The 19,793-nt window shown below is 50.9% G+C and overlaps 1 protein-coding gene across 1 annotated transcript in view; it reads left to right on the plus strand.

Moving 5' to 3' along the window:
* The first annotated feature begins 1,597 nt into the window (after positions 1–1,597).
* Positions 1,598–19,793, plus strand: part of TLL2 (tolloid like 2) — a 120,497-nt gene continuing 102,301 nt past the window's right edge. The window contains exon 1 of the mRNA XM_026493767.4: positions 1,598–1,790. Within this exon, the coding sequence (XP_026349552.1) occupies positions 1,598–1,790 (193 nt within the window). The remainder of the gene's footprint in view (positions 1,791–19,793) is intronic.

A 19,793-nucleotide genomic window follows, 5' to 3' on the forward strand; every position in this document is an offset into this window, starting at 1 on the left:
TCTGTATGTGCCCGTTCGATGATGAAACAGGGTCAACTTGGATTTCTTTCTAAGGGTGAAGACAAATTACCCAAAAGCCACCTTCCAGCGGTTAAGTTTTAAACCTTTACTGGTTTGGAGGACTTGTTATCCTAGTTAATAGATGAGACATTACCATAATGCAAGAAATTAGAGTCTTGTATGTAAAGCCCAGCTCTGGACTCGCTGTCAGCTAGTTCTTCATTAGTGACTGTGAAATCATGTGGAAACCCAAAAGGAAGTTTAGTTCATTTTTTGCTTGCAGTTTAAATGAAAAAAGATTCTACTGCGTGTGATGCTGAAAAATCTCTACACATTGGTGTGTTTTACTTGATTAGGACAATTTTGCTTGCATAAAAAGTCTTTGAAATGCCTAATGGTAATAGTACTTTTTACGTCTATAAGCCAAAATGGCTCAGTTCTGACAATTTTTACATTTAAGGTACAACGTGGGAGTGGATTTCAAATATCTCTTGATTATTCTCCTAAGTTATTTGGGCATATGTTTTTAATTGGCAAAAAATAACCAGACTTCAGAAATTGGTCATTTTTATTCCATCAAGTTAATGGTGAGTGGCTTATTTAATAAAAACATGTCTGTAATTTAACACAAATAGCACGTACAGCTGTTCATTTGTCAATCTTTTTGCCTGTATGAAGCATCTTAAACAGTTTTGCTAAAAGATAGGGTCACCAAGAGGGGAAATCTGTCATTTAAAATAATTCTTCCCCTAAGGCATTCGTATCACCAACCGCTATGTTAGGTGAGGCGGGTGCTGCAGGAAGCGCCCTTCATGGCTGGACGAGGGATGTTGAGAAAGCTGAGAGAATCGTAATATTCGATTTTTTTCTGAGCGGAAAGCTAACCAGCGAGAAGATAACTTCATTCCTACTGAGAAACGATTGTCCGAAAGCAGAGAGCCGATTGGTAACGACGCGGACCGCTCACACCCGGCTCCTGGTCCAGAGCTCGGAGCCGCAACCCCTGCTGCCTGCCTTCGCCCACGTGTGCATCATGGAGTTGTACAGTGAGTTATGCCAATAAAACAAGGCGGGAAGTCCAGCCTTGATATCAGGAGCAGCGTTCTCGGGGGCCAGAGGCCCAGGTGGCGCCCGGAAAAGGGCGCCCTCGGCTCCATGGGAGCTCCGCGGGGCCCCAGTCCTTGCCTTCAGCATCTTCACCTCGCTCGCCTTCCTCGAAGTTGCGGAGGTGCCGGGAAGAGGAGGGGCCTCGCCTCGGGCGCCCGAGTGATTGGCTGCCCGGGGCCCCTGGCGAGGGCTGTGTGGTCCAGCCCGGGTGGAGAGGGGCGGAGCGGCCACTGCTCCAACCACCGCCACCACCACCACAGTCGCAGCCGCCGCAGCCTCGGCCGCCTGGCAAGTAGCTCCGAGCGGCGGCTTCCTGGGCGCCCCGACGCGGACCGCGACGCCGCGCTCTGCTCGCTCCGTGCCCGAGCCATGCCGGGCAGCCGCGCGTAATTGCCGCGCCGCCGCCGACTTGCCCCTGCTCACGGTCTCTGGCCCGAGCGGAGCTTTCCGTGCACGCAACTCCCTCGGTCTCCGTCGGCCCCTCGCAACCATGCCCCGGGCGACTGCTCTCGGGGTCCCGGTGCCACTGCTGCTGCCTCTCCTGCTGCTGCTGCTACCGCCGCTGCCCCGCGGCGCTGGGGGGCTCGCGGAGCTCTCGGACGCCGCCCCGGACTATTCGGCGCTGGAAGGCGAGGAGGGCGCGGAGCAGCAGCTGGAGCATTACCACGACCCGTGCAAAGCCGGTAGGTGCCGCCGCCGCCACCGCCGCCGGGAAGTCCAGCAGAAGTTTGCCTTTGAAATGCAAATGAGTTGTGGGCAAGCCTGCGCTACCGTCTGTGGGGCGGGTCTCCCTCCCTTCCCCCGAGATTCCCCGGCTCCCCGGGAAAACAATGCACTCCGGCTGGGACGTCCCGGCCGCGGGCCTGCGGCGCGCCCCGGGTGGCAGCCTCGGGAGCGTTCCCACAGCGGAGGAGGGCGGGCGCCCCGCCGCCTGACAGCCAGGTGCTCCGCACTAGCGGCCGCCGCACGCGCCGGGCTGGGCGCGCCGCTCCCCGGCTAGGAGGGAGCCCTGGCCCCGGTTTCCCCGCGTTTGCAAGTTGTGCGCAAAGTTTCCCTAGATCTCGTGCCTGCTCTTGGGAAGAGAAGAACAAAACCCGAAAAGCTGCACGGCGGGCACAGGGAAAGTGGTAGCTGAAGGAGAATGCGCGTGACCCGAGTTCCGCTAAGTTCCCTGTAGCCCCCTCAGCGTAGTCCTGGCCTGGGGGTCGCGGAGATGGAAGCTGGCAGGTGCTCTAATCCCTCAGGAAGCGGCGCCCCGGGACGCGCGGGGCTTTCTGGAGCACATTCGGCCCGGGCGCCGGGGCTCCCTGCCCCGAGCCACCAGCCGGCTCCTGTGTCCCGAGGGGCGTGGCCTCCGGGCCGGAGCGCTCCGGGCGTCAGCGCCGCGAGGGCCCGAGCGCAGGTTCCAGAGAGCCCACGAGTCTGCGGAGCTCCGAGTCGCCGGGACCGAGGGGAGCGTGGGCTGGAAGGCCCGCTTCACCGCTCCTGGCGGGTAGCCGGCGGCCCGCAGAGATGACACACGGAGTGGAGAGCGCGGCCTCCCTCCTCTCCCAGTGCTGTGGTCGGTTGGGACTGGGGGAGCGCCGTGGACAGTGGCCCCACTTCTTCACTCCCTGGAGACCTCTGGTAGTCTCAGTTCCCTCATCTCTAAATTGGGGACAGTAATTATAGGAGGTCTCATGATTTGAGGGGAAATTTTCTGCAAATGGAATAATGAGATGGTCCTGTAATGATCCGTATTGTTACTGCAGCGGCTATGGGCAAGGTTGGGGTCGGACAGATCAGAACTCGGCGAAGTCTGGGGAAGACCAGGTCGCTAGGAGGTGAGAGGGCCCAGAGGCTGTGAGACCTGAGAATCTTGTGAAGGCTGAAGTTCAAACCAGGCTTGAGGGGCCTGGTCTTAGCCTGCAGGAATAGTCCTGCAGAATACCCACCTATTGCTGCACCTGGTGGGGCTCTGAGTTAGGAAGGTGCGCAGAAGTGTTGGTTCCTGGGTCATTTGAGAAAATGCCAGTAGGTACCATTTCCCGACTGAGGTATCTCAGTTCGTCATGGGACCGAGCCCATGACCAGGGAGAAGTCTCTGGAGCACTGTTGGAATGCTGGTCGCCTTGCCTAGAAAAGACAGACACTGAGGCTGTGAAAATGGGGCGGGGGCCAAAGGGGATGAATCAACCATCCCGTGAACCTGTCAGATCCTGAGCTCTGCTGGATGTGTGCTGGGGCCTCTGGGAAGCAATGTGGGCAGCTGGGGCCTGGATTCGGGAAGCCATCAGTCTGTTCAGGGATATAGTGAGCACCTCTGGCATGCCGGGTGCTGGTCTGGGTGCTGTAAATCTGGGTGAAAGAGGCATAGCAGAGCCCCCCAGCTCGCAGTCTCAGGTTTGCCTCTTGAGGCCTCCTTTTTGTCCAGTAATTTTGCAGAACATGCTAGATAAGCAGGGCGTGCGTGTTCTGTGACTCTTCACACACAGGATGGGATGGGCGGGCAGGGCTGGAGAGCAGAGGACCTCCAGAGCTGGGTTTCAGCCGGCTCCAGGCATGCTCCGCAGCCAGCCCTGATGTTCTGTGGCCTTGGCCTCTCCTGAAGCTGTGCTCATTCTAAGAGTGGCCAGAAGAGGGCGATGGCAAGGGAGACCTGGGGAAAAGGTCACATCGCAGTCTGTCCATAACTTCTGGAAATTCCCTGAGCTAGGAAAAGCCTTCTGGAAGGACAAAAAGCAGTTCACCAGGGCACTGAGATCTCAATGGAAGGACATGCCTGGTGGCTCAGGGGGAACACTGAGTTTCCTGGTTCCACGTTTAAACGAAATGTTTAGGAGAAGCCTCTCATCCTATCCCAGTCAAGTCCTAACTTCTGGCTCCTCTGCCTAGAAGGAGGGCTTCAGGGCTTTGAACCTAAAACACCTCCCACCTACCCTTTCTTGAGCGCGGGCCTCCATTACGCTCCAGACACAATGCAGAGAGGAGAGTCTTGGATCTGGTCCCGGCCTCTTGGAGCTGTGTTATGTCAGACAAGTCCCCTCCTCTTTGGGTCTCAGCTGCTCATCTGCAGGATAAGGTGGTTAGACTTGTTAGGGTTGCAAACTGACAGGCCCAGGGAGCTGGTTCTCGGGGTCCACATCCGTCAGCTGTCTTGCCCTGTGCCCACTTCACACCTTGCCGGCGTTTGAATTTGTGCCCCTGGCTCTTTCCTACTTAGTGTTCTGTGGTTCTACGATGTTTGCTTCCCCTCAGCCCCTCAGAGGCTGAACAAACTAAGTGTTTCACCATTTACTATTTTACTATTTACCATTTCACCACTTTTACCATTTTTATTTTTTTATTTATTTTATTTTTATTTTTTTAAAGATTTTATTTATTTTACAGAGAGAGGGACAGCCAGCGAGAGAGGGAACACAAGCAGGGGGAGTGGGAGAGGAAGAAGCAGGCTCCTAGCGGAGGAGCCTGATGCGGGGCTCGATCCCAGAACGCTGGGATCACGCCTTGAGCCGAAGGCAGACGCTTAACGACTGCGCCACCCAGGCGCCCCCACCATTTTTAAAACCATTTTTTTTTTTTTTACCATTTTACCATTTACGAATTTTATCATTTCCTCTGCCGTTTACATTCTGTGTGACCTTGGGCAAGACCCTTAATTTCTCTGTGCCTTAGTGTCCTTGTTTATAAATGAGGATGATTCCTAATAGATTAAAGTGCTTAAAGCAGGGCCTGCTATATATTTAGGTTCTTTACAAATAGGTTTTCTAGAAACTTGTTAAAAGAACATCTTCATGTGGACCTTTGAAGCAAGTTTAAAACTGTAACAATTAAATTTACTAATAAACAATCTACTTAATGCTGTAAAAGGGGATCCTTTTCAAATCAGATGCTGGTGGAGTGGGAGTGAATATGTGTGGTCCTCCTGGCCTGGGGCTGGTGAAGTACACTTTCTGGGCACGGTCTCTGCCTGGCAGTCCACAGCTCTGCTGTTTTGTTTTTCATCTGATACTGTAAGTGCGGCCAAGGGTTCAACTGACAGTGAATGGTAAGACAGCCTCCCAACCACTGTGCCTCTGAGAGCAACCTTTGCAAAGCTTCTGAGGGCTTCTCCTGCCTGTTTGCACTCACCCACAATTCTTTAGATGGATTCAGAACCAGAAGGCCTGGGTCCTTATCCCTTTTACTCCCTGTGTGGCCTTATGTAGGTCACTTCACCTCTCCACGCCTCAGTCTTCTCATCTGCAAAATGGGGATGAGAATAAACCACTTGCCTCATAAGGCGGACCTGCGGCTAGTTGAAGCTGGATTCCTCAGACAAGGACTTGTGTGTAGATAGTTCTTTTGGGAGGTGATCCCAAGAAGCAGGAAGAGTAGAGCAGGGAAGGAGGAAATCCAATGAAGGGAGGGAATTGAAGTAGCTGCTTTTGTCGATGGAGTCTTGCACCCACCAGGACCTCTGCAAAGCTTCCAGAAAGTCTCGTAGAAGTCCTTGCCCGTACACTAGGGGGCTGGAGCATTTCTCCAAAGGCTGCTGTCCTTCATTGTTTGCTCCCCGTTCTACTGATTCCTGTGTAAAAAACCACCCAAACTCAGTGGTGTAGAACAACAACCACTTTATTGTTTTGGTGATTCTGCAGGAGTTTAGAAAGGGTGCCGCGGAGGTGATTTGTTTCTGCTCCACAATGTCTGAGCCTCTGCCGGGAAGATTTGCAGGTGCTGGTGACTGGAAGGAGGGTGACTTGACAGCTGGGGGCTGGAATCATCTGGAGCCTCGTTTGGGAGCCTACAATAGCTTCTCTATGTGGTCTCTCCATGCGGGCTAGTTGGGCTTCCTCATAGCATGGCAGCTTGATTCGAAGTGCTCACATCCCAAGAGAGCCGCATGGAAGCTGTATTGCCTTATGTGACCTTGCCTCGGGAGCTGCATATCAGCATTTCCACCATGCTCACAAGCCTTTGCAGATTCCAGGGAAGGGCCCTAGACCTAGCTCTCCATGGGAGGAATAGCAAAGTCACATTGTTAAAAGAGCTTGTGGACCAGGGGGTATTGTCTCAGCCAGTTTGGGAAAAGAGGACCTGCTGTGCTCCTCCAGGCTACCTTTCCGGTATGTGCAGCCTGCGTCTGCCTGTGCAGGCGCCATGGTTGCTAACAGATTCAGAAAAAGTTCTTAAGCAGAAACGTGGGGAGACAAGCAGTGCTGCAAGGAATGGCCCAGAGTTAAGCTGAGGATATAGGACTTAGATCACCAAAGTTGTCTACATGAGCTCAAATGATGCAAAAGTGCTTTGTAAACTGTAAAGTACTGTGCAGCCTTTTGGATTTATTAAACCCAAGGAAACTGGCCAACAGCCAGCTTTCCTTCTCACCTGGTGGCCTTGAAATACGAAGGCCTTCCCCACTACTCCATGTTCAAATATGATAAAAGCATATATTGCTACATAAATTAATATAGTCAGTGGTCCCTGATGGCTGATGGCTAATGGCTTAGGAGCCGGTGGTGAGGGTGCTGGTCTGCGAGCTACCCTTTCTTCCTGAGGAAGTTCGCATTCCCTTCCCACACTTTCAGACCTTACTTCTGCCTGAAATGTGGGGCCATACTCTAACTTGTCATTCTCTCCCAGACACAGTGACCTTACCAATCAGCTCCTGATTTTCAGAGCCACCCAGGGCCCTCAAGGATAGTACTTTGTGGGGACAGCCGTTGCCAGCAGCCCTCACATTACCGATGCAAGGCTGGAACGTCCTACGCTGTGAGGTTGGGGATGTTTGTCTGTGTTGGTCACTGCTGTAAGCCCAGCGCCTAGAGCAGTGTGTGGCATGTTGTGGGGTACTCATTGGTATTTGCTGAAGGACGGAATGATGATTTTGGCCCTGTGTGGATTGGGTCTATGGCTGAAGGGACCTCCAAGCTCACTGTTAGCCTGGAGAGTAGTGACGCAGACCTGGCCCAGTGGGCTGCAGCCCTCCCAGGAGTGCTTCAAGTTGGGGGTCCTGGGGTCCTGGGAAGTGCTCCCCCCGGGGTTTCCACCCTCATGGCAGGAGTTGGTGCCGTGGTTTCTTAAGCACAGTCATGAGGTTTCCATGGTGCCTCCCGAAGGCCTGTCTCCCTGGTACCCCTACTCTCTCCCGTCAGACTCCCACCCCCACGGGCCACACTCAGGGAAGGGCAGCTGGCATTTTACGACTTTATTTTCATTCCTACTTGTTCCGGTGTCCTTGCTGATGGGCAGGTGCTGATCTGACGGAGGCAGAATATTTCAGGGCTGTATGGAAATGGAAGTTCATTTTCCCACTTCTCCAGGAAGGAGCAGCATCTCGTTCATCTCTTTCTCATCTGTTGCCCCCTGAAGTGCACTGGGACAGGCCCTGGGGTGGTTAAGAGCACAGGCGTTGACACCTGACAGACCTGGATTCAAAATCTGCCCCCGGGGCAGGGCTTTGTGACCTGGAGTAAGTTACTTAACCTCTCTGAGCCTCCATTTCCTCACTTGGAAAGAACTGCTAGTATTCACTCCTAGGGCTGCTGAAAGGATTAGATGATTCAGTGTCAGTCAGGAGCCTAGCACGACCTCTGGCAAGGCGAGTGCTCGGCGACTGCTGTGTGCACCATTGGAGCATGGAGCAGGTGCTCACGACTCCTTCCTGAGCTCTTGGCCGACGTGCTGTAGAGGAATTTGAATTCTTGTTATGAACAATTGATTTCATGTTAGTGTAGTTAGGGATTCTTAAATTCAGACCTGATAATTATTGGTAAACAGTGTCTCTACAGTGTCTCTTAAGTAGTTGAAGGGTGAGTGTTATGGTATATGAGTTATAGCTCAATAAAGATTTTTTTAAAAAGTAAGTGAAGGTGAGGACGGACCAGGGCTGAGTTGGGGGAGGAAATGCAGGGTCTTGGCCCCTGAGTAACTGTCACACAGAGACACACATACAGAGACACATCAAGCAAGCAGAGCGAGTGTGGCCCTCAGATGCCCAGCAGAACCCAGCAGTCCCAACAGTAGTCCAGACTCACACTGGGGCAGGCAGTGTCTGGGAGAGGAGAGGCCTGGAAGGGGAACATATTGGCCCCCTTCAGATGAGCATGGTCCAAGAGCTGAGTGACAGCAAGAACACCACCCCATTGCTCTTTAACCCAGCCCCAGGAGTAAACAGTCAGTGGTGTCGGTTCCCATGTTGCACCTGGGGAAACTGAGCTTCATGCCCAGACCTTCTGCCTGACATTGATGGTCCTGTGACTTCCGGTGTTGTCTTCGTAGACAGAGCTCAGGTTCTGAAGACAAAGTCCTCAATGATATCATCCAGCATGGATCCCCAACTCTGACATCAGCGGAGCCCATTATTCTCTTCTTTCTCTTTGCCAGTCCTACCGAGATCAGTGTCTCACACCCTCTTCTGGGAGTGGCACATCTGTTGGGAGCATATCCTCTGTCCAGTGAGACAGAGAGGAGGGCAGGAGCTGCACCACAGGCCATCCACAGCAGCCCTGGGTCTTCAGGGCACCCACCAAGCTCAGGGCTGGGCATGTCCTCCTCAGCAGGAAGATGCTGCTGATCAGAGTGGGGTGTAGACAGGCCAGCAGGCTGCCCCATTCAGCAGCACCTCCCGTGGCCAGTTCAGGACCTTCCACTTCTCACTCCTTCTCCAGCCACTCTCAGGACAGTAACCGGCCTGGGCAGGCTGCTCTCCAGCCTGCTGGTTCTGCACCTAAGCTTTGGAGCACATGGAATCATTCAATACATGTGAAATATTGCAGTAATCTTGTGGCCCTTGAAGAACCTGACACACGCAAGAAGTGTGTGGATTAAATTTGGTCCCATGAACAGCAGCACCTTCCATGCAGTGAGAGAGCCTGGGGGCTAAGTGGGCAGACTCTAGAGACAAAGGGCCCACGTTCGGATCCTGGCTATACCACTTAGTGGCTGTGGGACCGTAAGCCACCTGCTTAAGTCCTCTGAATCTCAGTTTCCTCAACTATAAAATGGGGATACTAATATCTACCACCTAGGGTTATTATGAAGATTACATGAGTTAATATAGACAAAGCCTCAGAATAGTGCCTGGAACATGGTAAATATTCAGTAAATATTATTGTTTTTATTACTATCATCTCACAGAAATTCAACAAGGTTTCCAAGTGGCAGGAAACCAAGTATCTGAACAACAGAAGCCAAATGATGTTTCTAGAGCTTTGTTTCCTGACAACACTGAAGCTGATTTCTCCTCTATATCCAAAGACCTTTGTGTGAAAACAAATGTGCCATGAATGTCATTGGCTTCCTTGATATTATGCTGAGGCAGGGATGGAGGGGTGGTTTCGTGCTCTGCAAGCCAACCAGGTGTGTAGGCCCCACTGAGAAGCAAGCCCCTGACTCTTTGCAGTTGTGTGAGTGGTGTTGGGCCTGAGCCTCCATTCAGCCAATGGATCCCCCCAGCCACTCCTCTTTCTGAAAGCGTTCATTCCTCAGGGCACCTGGGTGGCACCTGGTAACTGTCTGCCTTTGGCTCAGGTCACAATCCCAGGTCCTGGGATTGAGCCCCACGTATTCCCCGCTCAGTGGGGAGTCTGCTTCTCCCTCTCCCTCTGCTCTGCCCCCCCCCCACAGCTCATGCTCTCTCTCTCTCTCAAATAATTAAATAAAATCTTTAAAAAAATAAAAAATAAATAAAAGCATTCATTCCTCCAAGTTGCAAATAGCTGAGGTGCAAGCAGGATTTGGGCCCACATCAAATTTGCTGGGCCCATCACATTCCTTCTGCTGTGGACACCTAGTCAAGCAACCTGAATAGAGGATGTAACTTAATTGATCCCCAAACGTTTACCTTCTTACCCCTCACCATACTTTTCAAAAGGAAAACTATGATATCAACCTTCACAGTGGTTACAGCATTGCCTTAGAGCTTTGGGCCATGCGTGATGGTTTTCAAAGCTCTTTTCCTCCTCTTCTCTCCACTGGTCTCTCAAATAGCCAAGAGATGATCTGAGCACTCATGGGAGATGGTCTGGGCTCTTATGATCCGTGAGCACTGGGAGATGTGGTCCAGGTGCTACACAGGGAAAGGCTGGGCTGGGGCGGGCATGGGACATTGAACTCATATGTGGTGAGACAAGGACCTCCAACCCCTGTGGTCTTCCCTAAGCACATGGCCTCTACAAACCTGGAGCCACTTCCCTCCTCCTGGATCCCTCCACGCAGTCAACAAGCACTTCTGTGCTGCCAGGTCTGAAGGTCACGTGGGTGCACTTGCTCCCCAGAGTACCATAGCCTCCTCCCTACTTTTTTCTCTATCCTTGGCTGGGACTCCAACAAGGATGAGACAGTTCTGGCCTTCAAAGTACTCTTAGTCCCAAAGCAAAGGGGGGAATGATACCCAGTTCCTCTATCCCTTTCCCTGAAGGCCGGGGGCAGTGCATGGTGTCAGGTTGGTTGAGGATGATGCGTCCAGTCACTCTCTTCACCCCGGAGGGACAGGACTTAGATGGCTGATGTTTCCCAAGGAGGCTCTGGGTGAGTGGCCGTCTGGGAGACAGAGAAGATCAGTGAAATGTCATGTTTAAGATCAGGCAGCCCATGGCATGAAGCCTGCCTCTGTCCTCACTACACTTGTGGTTTTGACCAAGTTTCTTTACCTCTCTGAGCCCGTGTCCTCATTTGGAAAATGGGAATGATATGAAAACCCATCAGATAGGTTTGTTGGAGGATTAAATGAGGCAGTGAACAGAAGTGGTTAGCAAGCAGTTATTCATTGTTGGCTCCTCTCCTTGCTATGGTTACTATTACTCCTGTTATTGTTCCCCATTTAAGAATTTCTCTCTAAGTGACAATCTCTCTGTGGCCTATGTATGCTTATCTCTCCCTCTCAGGGCTGCAGAGAGTTCTCTTGGGATCCATAGCATGTGGCGAGTGATAATTTATTGCTCCACAGCTCTCTCGCTCTCATCCATGAAGCAGAGGGAGGATGACAGATAAACCAAATGCATATAAGCAGGTTTCTCATGGCATCCTCTTAGCCTGCTCATAATACAGTTCTGCCTGGATGCAAACATAGCAACAGGAACCGAGCTTTCCTGCTGATTGGTTACGGCCCTATCTATGATCACGCCACCCTCTAACCACTCCTGTCAATTACCAATAAATATTCTCAAGCGCGCCTGCACGAGCACTTGAGTGTTGACGTTCAGCCCTGAGTCTTTGCCCGCTCCACCAGCTGGGCCACTTATCTCCCATCTCATCCTGCAATTTGCACCAAGCCTCCTCCCCTTCCTCCCACCTGGGTTACTGGCCTTGAGTTGATGTGAGTCCTGCCTGAGCCAGTTTCCCACAGCAGCAGGCTACCTTCCACCCTAACTTTTTTTTCACATTCCTGGGTTAGTTCTCCTCTTCACTGAGCTGTCCCTGGTTTCCCATCCTCTCACCTGGGCTCAGAGTCAGCTTGGCTCCCGAGGGCTGGGCTCCGTGGTGTCACATACCATGTGGTGCCAGAGTCCACCCAGTTGCTTCAACCAGAGACCCCGGTGTCATCCCGGAGAGCTGTCTCTTCCTTACCCTCTCGTGCAATCCAACCTAAGTCCTGCCAGTCCCCTTCCCTCCATCTCCACTGCCACCGGTTGGTCTAAGTGGGCTCCCTGCTGGGCTAATTGCGACAGTGCCGGACCTCATCTCCCTTTCCTGCCCTTTCCTGTGGGAAGCAAGCCCCACTTGCTTCCCACAGTCTCTTTTCCACGTTCTAGGCGGAGTGCTCTTTTTGAAATGCGAGTTTGATCATGTTTACACAATCAGATCTGCTTAGGACCCTCAGCTTACATATTGTTCTCCCCACTCCCGGCCCTCCAAGGCCTTCCTAGGCCCTGATCTCGATAAGGACTTCTCTCTTAAATCTCTCATCACCTTTGTTTCCCTGCATGGCACGTTCACAGTCTGCTACTGGGTATAGTCATTGGTGTGATTATTTGCTCAATGTCTGTCTCTATATGCGACAATGAGCTCCAAGCATAGAAACCAGACTCATTTGGTTTCCCGGTCATCAGCAAGTGCCTGGCACATGGTGGGGGCTCAAGCAGTATTTGCCAAATGAAAAACTGAGCAAATGAGATACCAGAGGGATTTGGAAATGGTAGCCATTACCATAAGAAAATCAAGAAACTCTTCCTTGTAAGCAGGAGTGGTAAGCCCTGATCTTGGCCTAGAAGGATGGATGGGACTTGAAGAAGTTGGGGTGCACATTGGAAATTGAGCCAAGGTGAGGTAGCAGGAGTGCTTTTGATGTGTCTGGAGCTGGGGGATTACTCTGGTTTACTTTGCAGAGTAGCAGAGACAAGACTAAAAGAAGCTTGGAACAGTGGATGTCAAGCTGAGACATTTGAAACATGTCCCTTAAGCAATGAGGAGCTATTGATGTTTCTGGAGCAGAGGACTATTATAATGAAGACATATAATGCTCAGGATCTGTAGAAGCAGGAAATAGGAGGACCACCAGGAGGTCTAGGCCTAGGAGCATGAGGACCAGACTTGGGCTACAGCCTTGGGAATAGAAAGGAAGGGAAGATGGGAGGGAGATCGTGGGGTCTGTATATGGGAGAGGTCCCAAGCTGAGCTGTGTCTTGAGATCAGAGTCGGAACATGAATGAGTTCATCAAGGCATGCTAAGAAAGCATTGAAGTGTCCTTGAGGTGGGCAGGAGAGGGAGATTACTTTTTAACGTAAAACAGTTTTCTTAATTACACTGCTAATACACATCCACCGGAGAACACTTAGAAAACATAAAGCGCAAGCAAGAGTAAACATTTCTGGTAATTCCATGGCCTAGAAGTAATTGTTAACATTTGGTTGTATATTCTTCCAAAAAGTTCTTATGGGTGTTCATGTTTTTTCTTTAAATGCTCTACATGCTGCTTTGAGCTTGCTGCTGCTTCGTTTTCACTTAGTACCATGACCCTCCTTCCAGGATGGTAACGCTGCCCATGTAATAAATGTACTTCTATAATGTTGATTCCAGTCGTTCGTACATCACTGTGTAGCTGCTGCATAACCTGTTTAGTCAATCCCCTATTGTCGGACATAGAGGTTTTCCCCACTCTTTTCTTTTGCTTTTATACACAGTGATGTTGAAGTCATTCTCGTTGCTAGATTTTTATGTGCATTTAACATTATTTCTTTAGAAAAAATCCCTCCATGTAGAATTGTTGAGGCAAAAGGGTAAATGCTTTTAGGGCTTCGGATTCTTCTTTTCAAACTGCCCTTCACATTTTTCCATTCCTTTGAACTTCCAGTAAGATTAACATTCTGTATTCTAGTTTTAAAAATCTTTGCTGGTTTGATAAGAGAAGAATAATTTGCGATTTCTTCAATTTGCGCTTATATTGTAATTGTGTGTCCTTTACAAACGATGTTGAACCGGTAACAGCTTATTTTGATCATTTGTATATCTTTTGCTATGTGCATTTCCTCTCTTGGCTGCTTATTGCCTGTTGTTTTCTTATTTATGAGCTTTTTTCCCTTCTGTTCATGCTCATTTTTCTAATTGGATGGTCATTTTGTAACATTTTTTAGAAAGTTAAATTTTAGGAACTTTAACCTTTTATCTGTCATGTTTGTCAGAAGTAATTTTTGGACAGAAGATTTTTAAAAAGCAGAAAGTTTATTCTGAACCATATCATTCACTTCTTTCATGGCGATGATTACACGGCTGTATCAGTTAAGATTTGGGGTTTGCTAGTAATGCACCCACATTAACTGGTTATGTCTGCCGAGGTCCAGTTGGGAGACTGAAATCACACCAGGAATTTGATAATTAAAAATTTTAGTATAAAGGATTATAAACTAGCAAAAGGGGAGCAGCTACTGGAGAACTCCAAGGAAGACAGAAACAGCAGAGGTGGGGAACAATTACTAGGGAAGAGTGAACTTGAGAGAGGCCGCCTTCCCCACCCAGACTGGACTTCCAACTTCACAGGAGAGGGTGTGGGTGTGGTTCCCGAGAAGTTGGGGAAGCTCACTGAGGTGCTACGGGAAAAGACTGGTGAGTGGGGAATCGCCCTTTGGAGTATGGGCCAAACAAGGGTGGACCCCCGTGGGTCTCCAGAACACTGCTGGCAGCCACTCCATAGGAACAAGAAAGATGAGACCCCCGGAACCAGGAAGAAAAATCCCTTCCTCTGGCACTGTCACTCCAGCAGTGTCCTCTACTGATAAAGCCTAACGTCATGCCAGGTGGCAAAGGAGTAATGGTTCGAGGGTCCAGCCCCAGAATCACAAAGCACTACACAAAAGGGTAGATTTAGAATTGAGAAACAGCGTATTGGTAGCTGGAACATTGGTTACACAAGCTAGAAGTTTCTTTCTCACATCAGAGTCTGGAGTTTCTATAACGCAGGGCCAGCCAGTATGGCTTCTGCTCCAGGAAATCCTCCAGGATACAGTCTCCTTACAGCTTGCCCCTCCGTTCTCCCGAGGTTGAGGCCCGTGTCCTCGTGGCCCAAGATGGTAGCCAGAGCTCACACCATCACGAACACAGTCTAGACATGGGAGACATGGAAAAGAAAGAGGGACCAAGGATGTATAAGAAGAAGTTTCGCAGGAGATGCCATTTGCCCGTCGGCTTCTATCTCATTGCTCATGTGGCCACAGAAAGCTACATGGGGGTCGGGGATGTTTCTTCGGGAAGGCCTGGAACTGAAAATCGGAGGTTCTATTCTTATGGAAGAAGGGAGAAAAGGTGTTGGTGGACCATAAGCAATCTCTGCCACAACAGACTAAACTTCCTGGACCTTTATGAAGAAAACTTGGTCACAGTGGTGCTAAGATCATAACTGCTACTGAACATTAACCAAATATGCAAGGCAAGGTCTTAGAGTAAAATCCTGTAGAACGTTACGGCTAGAAGGAACCTCTGGGTTTATTTATTCTAAGGTTTTCACATTTCCCATGAGAACTCTGAGGGCCTGGGGGGGGGACAGTAACTTGCCCAAGGTCACATGCACCGCCGTGGGCAGTTATGGCCTGGAGGTGGACGCCAGGTCTCCTTTACCCTCTGCCTGGTGTATCTTTCCATTCTCTGCACTACTTAGGGTCTCCGGTGGGCCTTTGTCTTCAGAACGAGTCCTGCATAATTGCGCTGGTAACTTGTGTCTCTATGCAAGATCATTCCACAGTGGAGATATTAGGGCTTATGAGATATTCCTGGTCCTGGAATCGGGCACAGAAGATGCAAAATTATAGCCCAAGAAGCGTCTGGCTCTTAGGACCTAAACTGCACCCTTCTCTCCAATACTGAGTGGAGGCCTGTGAGTTCCGGCCGTGGGAGCACAGCGAGTGTGAGTTAGCAGTAAGTCATATTCTGCTGCAATGAAGCAGTGAAAGTGTGCTCTGAGGCCAAAGTAGCCAATCACCTTACCAGTCCATCATCCCGTTTAGCTGTGGATATAATGGAAGGATTTTCTTAGAACAATGTGAGCCAGGGTCTCAGCAGGAAACAGACTTTACCCCAGATGTTTCAATCGAAGAGACCTTCATGAAGAGACTACTTACAGAGGCAGGGTTAGGGGACAAAGAAGAGCAGGAAGCACCCAGAGGCCAGCAAGCCACCCCTGTGGCTGAAGGAATGGGGATGGGGCAGTGTGATAGGAGCTGGAATCAAGCAGGAGGGGAAGTGTCTGAGGGACGTACCTGCTGTGAGAGAAACAGCACCAAACCGGGGGAGAAAGAAGGGAAGAAATGCCTGTGTCTCTCCTTCCTCTTCCATCACACCTGCCAGGGTCTCCTCCTGCTTGAATGCCCCCAGAAGCCGGAGAGCAGGGGACCTGGAGGATGCAGTCCCCAGGATCAGCCTTGCTGGGCACAGAGCAGGGCAGAGAGGGTGGAGAGTAAGTATGGAAAGAATAACTCATCACAGCTCAAGGACTTGCTGCAGATATTCTTTTACATGGATGGAAATATTTTTAGTATCTTTAAAACATGCACTAGCAAATGGCCAACATGTGGCACCTAGGATACCGCTTCCCACCTGTGCCAAACGCAGACGTGGCTAATGGACCATGGTGCTCTTTTCTGTGGGCCCATGAAGTCACCCTATGATGCTCCAAGAAACATGACCAATTGAGTGGGCTTGGTGCATGAGATGAAACCTGTTCTGAGCTGTAAAACTTAAGTAACCTTGCAAATATGGCCTACCTTCCTGATCCTTTCTTTCTGGGAAATAGCCAAGCTGGTATTTCTTAAGCCAAGCGAGTCCTGTGTGGAAAGTGCAGGTGTGGCGTGGCTTCGAAATGCGCTGGTGCAGCCGTAGTGGGATGCAGATGCAGGGGCGAGGCAGGAGGCCATATCCGCCTGGAGCAAGGTGCCCACCAGCCCAGGCACCAACTGGACTCCCTTGGTTCATCTGTAAAGCAGGACCTTGCCGACCAAGGCAGAAGGCAGGGCTGGGCGTTCTCTTGAGGTGGAACCAGCCTTCAGAGCTCAGCCACTGTATGTGGTGCTCTCCTCGGTCCTGACTGACCTTTAACATGCAGAGCCCTATGGTTTCTAAGGCCCAGCTGTGTTTGTGCTACGAACTCTCAGACTGCTGAGTTCAGGCTGTCAGTGGCTTTGAATAGAAAACCCTTAGCTGGAACCAGTGGAGAACAGGTTATGAACGTTGTCAGCATGCTGTAGCGTGTAGATGGCAAATGGGTCCCAGCTCGTGTGCTGTCTCTCAATCGTGCTGGCCCTCTGCAGCACTGTGTTGGGATGGACAGGAGGGCCATGATTAGGCGTATCTGCAGGGGAATGGGGAGCACATGTTATCTCATATTTGCAATCCCTGGTGTAAATGGAAAGAGCCCTGGTTCAGAGTCGCAGACATAGCTTCTGGATATGATATTTTGAGCACGTCATCTAAACTTCCTGGACCTGTTTCCTCCCATGGAAAACAAGGACATTGCTTAGATGACTTTTAAACTCTCTCTAGCTTAGAAATTCCATGATTCAGACCAGTTTTTTAAAGCATGTGAAACTTGCAACAAATCTGATCCAATTAAAATGATTTCCAACTCCCCACTCCTCTCTGCCATATGCTTGACTAACTAAACTATCTGTCCCTCGTGAGGGCCATTTCCCCAAGCTGGAGCAGCTGGACACCCTGAGACAGGAGGCCTCCCATACTAAACAGACCCTACTCTTTAATCTCGACCAAAAGATCCAGGAGGCGTGATTCACATCTCGCCCCGTTTCCTCTCTTCTGTCCTCCGAGAGCCTGAACCTCTCCCCTCGTGCTCTGCAAATGTGCCTGAATGCAGAGTCCTGAAATTTAGGTTCATGGTTTCAAAGTTCATGGTCCTGAGAATAAACAAAAAAACTATTGTGGTTGCATAGAGCTGTGGACCCCATTAACACCGCCCCATGAATATTTATAGTGTGAAACTACAAAAGAACATAGAGGCCATATTGTATTTCCTAGAACTTTCTTTCCATGGGGTCCTTTCTCTGTGGGTCACTTTAATGTAAGCTTTGCTTATTTAGTTGCACACTTTAAGCCGATTAACTTTTTACTAAAAAAAAAAAAAAAAAAACCCTCCCTGTTTGTTTGTACATACACTCCCTTGACAAAGATTCACAGAAAACTGCTTTAAACCTGTTAAATCCCTCTGCTGGAAACTTGAAGTGAACCAAATGTGTCTCTGGGTAGGATTTCCCTGTAACCGTCCCCGCCTTGGGCCCTCGCACCCTACCTCAGCCTGTTTGCTGAGAGGAATTCCCATGTGAGAATGCGCTGCGTTTAGTTCCTCTGATAATCTCGGCTTCTCTCTAGGCAACTCTTAAACGGAGTATTAGCGAGATCCTTCCTGCGTGGCTTGTCATCGGGATGACAAAGGGCGGGCCCTGGGTGGCTGGATACAGAAATGGTAGGGAAATCAAATAGCGCTGGAGGGACCTCAGAGGCAGTGGACTCTGCTGGTCTCCAAACTTCAGTGAGCGTCAGTCACCTGTGTGTGGGGGCAGGGGCATGAGGTTAAAATGCATATTCCTGGGTCCTGTCGCCAGAGATTCTGATTTCATAGGTCTGGGTGGGGCCTGGGGGATCATCCTATCAACACTGTCCTTAGACGCTTCGAACCCAAGCGGCTTGTGGACCATGACTTGGGAAGCACCGAGCGGGTTCAGCTGTCTCCTTGTATGGGTGAAGAAAATGCCACCAAAGGGAAAAGTTATTTGTCCAATGTCACACACAGCCTCCAGACTCCCTCTTCTATACTTACAGGTTTCCTATAGTATAGATGATGCCCGCGGCTCCACGCTGCCTTAATCTGGGCTGGCGTGTCCTGAGATGCAGCTCTGCACTGGAACATGTGTGATGAGGTCCCTATGAGGGAAGTCGACTGAAAAGTAGACCACCTCTTAGCTCAGGCCCAAGTTGTAAGTGTCCATATGAAGGTGAGGAAATGGCCTGGTTGGTAGAGGGGAGGGTGGGAAGGTAAGCACCCGTGGGAAGTCACTCTCACGGGATAATAGATCCAGGTCTCTGTGGGTTTTGGAGTGAGCCCCAAGGTGGAGCAGGGCCTGCGGCCAGGGCGGACTGGGAAGGTCGGGGTTATCCCCAAGCAGTGTCTGCCCTCCTGGGCTTCCCACTCTCAGGGTGCCAGGAAACAGAGTCTTAGGGAGGGTGTGGCTGGTGACAGAGGGTGATGGCAGAGACAAAGGGGTCTTCTTCGGACTGGCTGGGTTCTGCTGGGCTCACGGGCTTTCCAGCTCTGCAGGCCCCAAACCAAGGACCACGTAACACCGCCAGGATCCCCCCACCAGACTTTCAGGATCTCAGGTGGGAAGGGGTGTGCTGGAGTACCCTGGCCAACCCCTCTGGCACTCTGTCCCCTTGAAGAACCCTTGCTGGGCTGTGTAGCCTTTGTCAGGCCAGCAGCTCATCTGGAAACAGGGCTCTTACTGCTAACCATGAGATCAGCCCCCACCTGGAGCCCCAGTTCGAGAAATGGGGTCCTGTGCGAGGCAGTGAACTGACCTCCAAGTTTGGAGCCAAAAGATCTGATTTCAAGCCCTACCCACTTCTCACAGGTTGTAAACGTGGCCTAGTTGTTAACCCCCCTAAGCCTTACTTTCCCCCATAAAATGGGGCTCAAGGTTCTGGCTCTGCCTTCCTCTGTGACTTCAATGGGGAACGTACACGCCCTCACTTGTCACTTATAAACACGTTCTGAAGGCCCAGAACATGGCGGGCTCTGAGCTAGCGTCTGGGGTGAGTGGTGGGGAGGAGAGCACAAGCAGGGACTGTGAAGGGCTGTACCAAAGTGAGGGGCTCCTTGTGACCAGGTCCACTGTGGGTGCTCTAACTGCCCCAGATCCTGTTCCTGGTGTCTGGGCCTTTCTTCCCCCATGGCCAGCCCCTCAGTTCCCGTGGCCTCACATCCTGCCTTGCTCTTGCTGTCATTGACAGTTCACATGAGTAGGTCCCCCACATCAACCAGGCTCCCCTCATTGGGCCCCTTCTGCTCCTGTCCTGACACTGCCTTGCTGCTTCTCACCACAGGGCCTTTGCTCATGCTTCTCCTTTGGCCAGCATGCCCTTTGCTCCTGTTGTCCACTCAACAAACTTCTGCTCATAAGTCATCCTCCTACTCAAGTGTCACCCCCTCCGTGAGGCCTTTCCTGATTCCACCCCCCAGGCTAAATTAGTCCCTCCTCTGTAGGCTTCCCTCCCTCACTGAGCAGTATGG

The sequence above is a fragment of the Ursus arctos genome, unplaced genomic scaffold (genome assembly GCF_023065955.2).
Source record: "Ursus arctos isolate Adak ecotype North America unplaced genomic scaffold, UrsArc2.0 scaffold_7, whole genome shotgun sequence".
Taxonomy (NCBI): Eukaryota; Metazoa; Chordata; class Mammalia; order Carnivora; family Ursidae; genus Ursus; species Ursus arctos.